The sequence below is a fragment of the Mobula hypostoma genome, chromosome 17, assembly GCF_963921235.1.
Source record: "Mobula hypostoma chromosome 17, sMobHyp1.1, whole genome shotgun sequence".
Taxonomy (NCBI): domain Eukaryota; kingdom Metazoa; phylum Chordata; class Chondrichthyes; order Myliobatiformes; family Myliobatidae; genus Mobula; species Mobula hypostoma.
In genome coordinates, this window is record NC_086113.1 from 3,109,001 (window position 1) to 3,115,000 (window position 6,000).

At 45.2% G+C, this 6,000-nt stretch overlaps 1 protein-coding gene across 7 annotated transcripts in view; it reads right to left on the reverse strand.

The window, feature by feature from the left end:
- The window catches only part of LOC134357790 (zinc finger protein 385D-like), a 381,269-nt gene that overhangs the window by 22,484 nt on the left and 352,785 nt on the right, over positions 1-6,000 (reverse strand). For all 7 annotated transcript variants that reach the window (XM_063069445.1, XM_063069446.1, XM_063069444.1 and 4 more), the window contains exon 5: positions 5,789-6,000. This exon is cut by the window's right edge and continues 16 nt beyond it. In XM_063069445.1, the coding sequence (XP_062925515.1) occupies positions 5,789-6,000 (212 nt within the window). The remainder of the gene's footprint in view (positions 1-5,788) is intronic.

Here is a 6,000-nt window from a genome sequence, read left to right on the forward strand (position 1 = left end):
ACATGTAGACTGGGTGAACCAAATTGGTAAAGGTGCTGAGGAAGAGGATTTCTTGGAATGTATGCGGGATGGTTTTTTGAACCAACATGTCGAGGAACCGACTAGAGAGCAGGCTATTCTGGACTGGGTTTTGAGCAATGAGGAAGGGTTAATTAGCGATCTTGTCGTGAGAGGCCCCTTGGGTAAGAGTGACCATAATATGGTGGAATTCTTCATTAACATGGAGAGTGACGTAGTTAATTCAGAAACAAAGGTTCTGAACTTAAAGAGGGGTAACTTTGAAGGTATGAGACGTGAATTAGCTAAGATAGACTGGCAAATGACACTTCAAGGATTGACGGTGGATATGCAATGGCAAGCATTTAAAGGTTGCATGGATGAACTACAACAATTGTTCATCCCAGTTTGGCAAAAGAATAAATCAAGGAAGGTAGTGCACCCATGGCTGACAAGAGAAATTAGGGATAGTATCAATTCCAAAGAAGTAGCATACAAATTAGCCAGAGAAAGTGGCTCACCTGAGGACTGGGAGAAATTCAGAGTTCAGCAGAGGAGGACAAAGGGCTTAATTAGGAAGGGGAAAAAAGATTATGAGAGAAAACTGGCAGAGAACATAAAAACGGACTGTAAAAGCTTTTATAGATACGTAAAAAGGAAAAGACTGATAAAGACAAATGTAGGTCCCCTGCAAACAGAAACAGGTGAATTGATTATGGGGAGCAAGGACATGGCAGACCAATTGAATAATTACTTTGGTTCTGTCTTCACTAAGGAGGACATAAATAATCTTCCAGAAATAGTAAGGGACAGAGGATCCAGTGAGATGGAGGAACTGAGCGAAATACATGTTAGTAGGGAAGTGGTGTTAGGTAAATTGAAGGGATTGAAGGCAGATAAATCCCCAGGGCCAGATGGTCTGCATCCCAGAGTGCTTAAGGAAGTGGCCCAAGAAATAGTGGATGCATTAGTGATAATTTTTCAAAACTCGTTAGATTCTGGACTAGTTCCTGAGGATTGGAGGGTGGCTAATGTAACCCCACTTTTTAAAAAAGGAGGGAGAGAGAAACCAGGGAATTATAGGCCGGTTAGCCTAACGTCGGTGGTGGGGAAACTGCTGGAGTCAGTTATCAAGGATGTGATAACAGCACATTTGGAAAGCGGTGAAATGATCGGACAAAGTCAGCATGGATTTGTGAAAGGAAAATCATGTCTGACGAATCTCATAGAATTTTTTGAGGATGTAACTAGTAGAGTGGATAGGGGAGAACCAGTGGATGTGGTATATTTGGATTTTCAAAAGGCTTTTGACAAGGTCCCACACAAGAGATTAGTGTGCAAACTTAAAGCACACGGTATTGGGGGTAAGGTATTGGTGTGGGTGGAGAATTGGTTAGCAGACAGGAAGCAAAGAGTGGGAATAAACGGGACCTTTTCAGAATGGCAGGCGGTGACTAGTGGGGTACCGCAAGGCTCAGTGCTGGGACCCCAGTTGTTTACAATATATATTAATGACTTGGATGAGGGAATTAAATGCGGCATCTCCAAGTTTGCGGATGACACGAAGCTGGGTGGCAGTGTTAGCAGTGAGGAGGATGCTAAGAGGATGCAGGGTGACTTGGATAGGTTGGGTGAGTGGGCAAACTCATGGCAGATGCAATTTAATGTGGATAAATGTGAAGTTATCCACTTTGGTGGCAAAAATAGGAAAACAGATTATTATCTGAATGGTGGCCGATTAGGAAAAGGGGAGGTGCAACGAGACCTGGGTGTCATTATACACCAGTCATTGAAAGTGGGCATGCAGGTACAGCAGGCGGTGAAAAAGGCGAACGGTATGCTGGCATTTATAGCGAGAGGATTCGAGTACAGGAGCAGGGAGGTACTACTGCAGTTGTACAAGGCCTTGGTGAGACCACACCTGGAGTATTGTGTGCAGTTTTGGTCCCCTAATCTGAGGAAAGACATCTTTGCCATAGAGGGAGTACAAAGAAGGTTCACCAGATTGATTCCTGGGATGGCAGGTCTTTCATATGAAGAAAGACTGGATGAACTGGGCTTGTACTCGTTGGAATTTAGAAGATTGAGGGGGGATCTGATTGAAACGTATAAGATCCTAAAGGGATTGGACAGGCTAGATGCGGGAAGATTGTTCCCGATGTTGGGGAGGTCTAGAACGAGGGGTCACAGTTTGAGGATAGAGGGGAAGCCTTTTAGGACCGAGGTTAGGAAAAACTTCTTCACACAGAGAGTGGTGAATCTGTGGAATTCTCTGCCACAGCAAACTGTTGAGGCCAGTTCATTAGCTATGTTTAAAAGGAAGTTAGATATGGCCCTTGTGGCTACAGGGGTCAGGGGGTATGGAGGGAAGGCTGGGTTCTGAGTTGGATGATCAGCCATGATCATAATAAATGGTGGTGCATGCTCGAAGGGCCGAATGGCCTACTCCTGCACCTATTTTCTATGTTTCTATGTTTCTATATTGCAAAACAACAAAACATGAAATTTCCGGGGGGGGGGTGAATATTTTTTCTAGGCAATGTAACTAACATGCATCAGTAATGAAGGGAAATTCAGATATCTGTTAACATCAGGAATTTAAGGATACATTTTCGTAACAACTTATTGCTAAGTTAGTCAGAAAATAAAAGTCCTGATGAAATCCTTGGGAAACCTTATCCCACATCTCAAGCTGAGATTGAATCAGCAGACCTACAGGTGTGAATTCCAAAACTGGGCCAAGAAGCAGTTGAATCTGTGGATGATTTCCTGACACTGTTTACACTCGCAGACAGCAAATGTAGATTGAAGGAAATAGATAATAAAGTCCTTGAGTCACACATCATTGCAACACAGAAACAGCCCTTCAGCTTGCCTAGTTCATGCCAAACTATTACTCTGCCTAGTCCTATTGACCTGAACTTGGACAGTTGCCATCCCTACCCCTCCATGTACTTATCCAAACTCATCTTAATCAAACCCTTATCCTCAATTTCCACTGGCAACTCGTTCCACACCTTCAGCACCCTCTGAGTGAAGAAATCCCTCACAGGTTCTACCAAAGGAGGTGTAAGACGCTCCATCCTCTAGCCTGCAGGTCACCCTGTGGCAAGGTTTAGAACTTGCTTAGCAACCCCCCTCACCGCCCCAATCGGGGACATGTGAAGCCCCGGGAGCAGGTGGTGGATGGTCGTATGAGCAGCTGGTGCATATCACAAGTCCTGGTTATGCAACCACTGATGCCAGCCAGACCATCTCTGAATAGTACTGATAATGGCTGGGGTCACCCGTCTTATAAAGGTACTGCCCATGAGGCAATGGCAAACCACTTCTGTAGAAAAACTCTCAGACATAAAGTTTGCTATTTTATGCCAGCACTACATGATTCCCTAAGAAAGGATGTGTTGGCATTGGGAAGGGTCCAGAGAAGGTTTATGAGATTGATGCCAGGAATTAAAAGGTTAACATATGAGGGACGTTTGATGGCATAGGGCCCGTACTCACTGATGTTTAGAAGAATGAGAGTAGATCTTCTTGAAAGATACCACATATTGACATGGAGCTGATGTTTCCTATAGTTGGAGAGTTTAGAATCAGAGGGCATGGCCTCAGAATACAAGGACATGACTTTAGAACAGAGATGCAGAGGAATTTTTTTAGCCAGAGTGTGGTGAATCTGTGGAATTCATTGTCACAGGTGTCTGTGGAGGCCAAGTCTTTGGGGATATTGAAAGTGGAAGTTGCTAGGTTCTTGGTTAGTCGGGGTGTCAAAGGTAATGGGCAGAAGGAAGGGGAATGGGGTTGAGAGGGAGAGTACAGTAAATCAGCCAATATAGTTGGTGGAGTAGGTAGGATGGAAAAATGGCCTGATTCAGCACTTGTCTCTTATGGCCTTATTCATTTTATGTTTGAAAGAGTGTTGAGAAAATTTACAAGGATGTGCCAGGACTGGAGGGCCTGAGCTACATAGAAAGGTATTCCCTAGAGCGTAGGAGAATGAGAGGAGATTTGATAGAGATATATAAAATTATGAGGGGTATTAATAGGGTAAATGCATGCAGGCTTTTTCCACTTAGGTTGAGTGAGACCACAACTAGAGGTCATGGGTAAAAGAGGGAAAGGTGTAATGTTTAAAATTAAGGATTAGTTTTATTTGTCACATGTACATTGAAATATTAAAATATATGTGAAATGGGTCGTTTACCTCAATGACCAGCACAGACTGCAAATCTGTTGGGGTAGTCCAGAGGTATTGTCAAGCTTCACTTAGAGGGTGGTGCGAGTGTGGGATGAGCTGCCAGTGAAAGTGGTCAATGCGAGTTCAATTGCAAATGTAAGAGAAGCTTGGATGGGTACAAGGCTGGGAGTCGTATGGAGGGCAATGGTCTGTGTGCAGGTAGATGGGGTTCGGCAGAAAACCAGGCCAGAATGGATTTTATGGGCTGAAGAGCCAGTTTTGGTAGTGCAGTGCACTATGACTCTATGTATCCCTTCACACATCTACAGCAATGGAACCTGCAGAAGAAATACATTGTGAGCCACAGACCTGATTCTGGAAATCCAGTCAACACTGCTCCTGAAAAGAGCAACACATAACATACAGTATGTTCACGCTTTGCTGCACCAATTCCCTCCCACTGTTTCCTCGGTCCATCAGGTTAAGGTGCTTTTCTTTTCTAAGATGACCAATTGTAAGACTGGACCTAAGAAAAGCAGATGGGACATTCGTTCACCTCTTCGCTGCCTGTGGTTTTGCAAAGAGGGTGCGGAGGAAGATGCAATGGGCTGTGTCCTGGGCAGCTGCACAACAGAGGACTGTCTGATCCGTGGGCTGTTCCCAGCGACACACACGTGGAAGTAGACATCAAGTGCTGCTGGTGGATCAGCAACTCAGTGAAAGGCGACCTCTCGACTGCCCAAAACTTGCTGGTCTGCCAGCACATTGAGATATTGCAGAGAAATACTGCCGACTCGCACGTTCCAAGCTGTAGTCATACGTTCTGAGGGACGCGCTGAAACGGTGCAGCCAGCTCAAGGGTTTGGTGGGGAGGACCATGGCTGCCACTGGACAGAGAGGAGCCGGAGTGGGTGAGGTAGCCAATTATTATATTAGGGTAGCGCGATGGTGATGCGTTTCTACGTAACCTCTGCTAGCCTGCAGGTCGCCCTTGGGCAAGGTGTAGCACCAGGTTAGCCCCCCGATCAGGGTCATGTGAAGCCACGGGAGCAGGTGGTGGATGGTCGTACAAGCAATTCGGAGGGTGGTGTGAGTGTAGAATGAGCTGCAAGCAGAAGTGATGGTGTGGGTTCAATTGCCACATTAAAGAGAAGTTCGGATGAGTATATGGATGGCAGGGGTATGAAGAGCTATAGTTCAGATGCAGGTTAATAGGACTAGGCAGAATAATAGTTTAGCATGGACTAGATGGGCCAAAGGACCTGTTTTTGTGCTGTATGTTCAGGAACAGTGATTGCCTCTCAACCATCAGGCCCCTGAACCAGTGTGGATAACTTCATTCACCTCAACACTGAACTGATTCCACAACCTGTGGTCTCACTTTCAAGGTCTCCACAACTCATGTTCTCAATATTGTATATTATTTTTTGTTTGTTGTCTTTTACACATTGGTTGTTTGTTCATCTTTATGTGTAGCTTTTCATTGAGTCTATTGTGTTTCTTTCTGTTTACTATGAATGCCTGTAAGAAGATAAACTCAGGATTGTATATGGTGACATATATGCACTTTGAACATAGATTCACTGTGAACCTTGTTGAAACTGCGGGACTCACCGCTGTTGTGTGCTTCCAGCTGTGAGGCCGAGTTAACAGCCACTTTACAGAGAGAGCAGTAAAGAAGCCGCTTTGCCTTCTCCTCCTCGGTCTCCTTGGGAACAGCCGCGTCGCAGTCACTGGGTGTCAACGACTTCACCGTGCCCGAGACGGACTCCGCTGTTACGCTGTCACTTGCTGCCGCCAGTGTTGTCACTTTTGATATTGTCGCC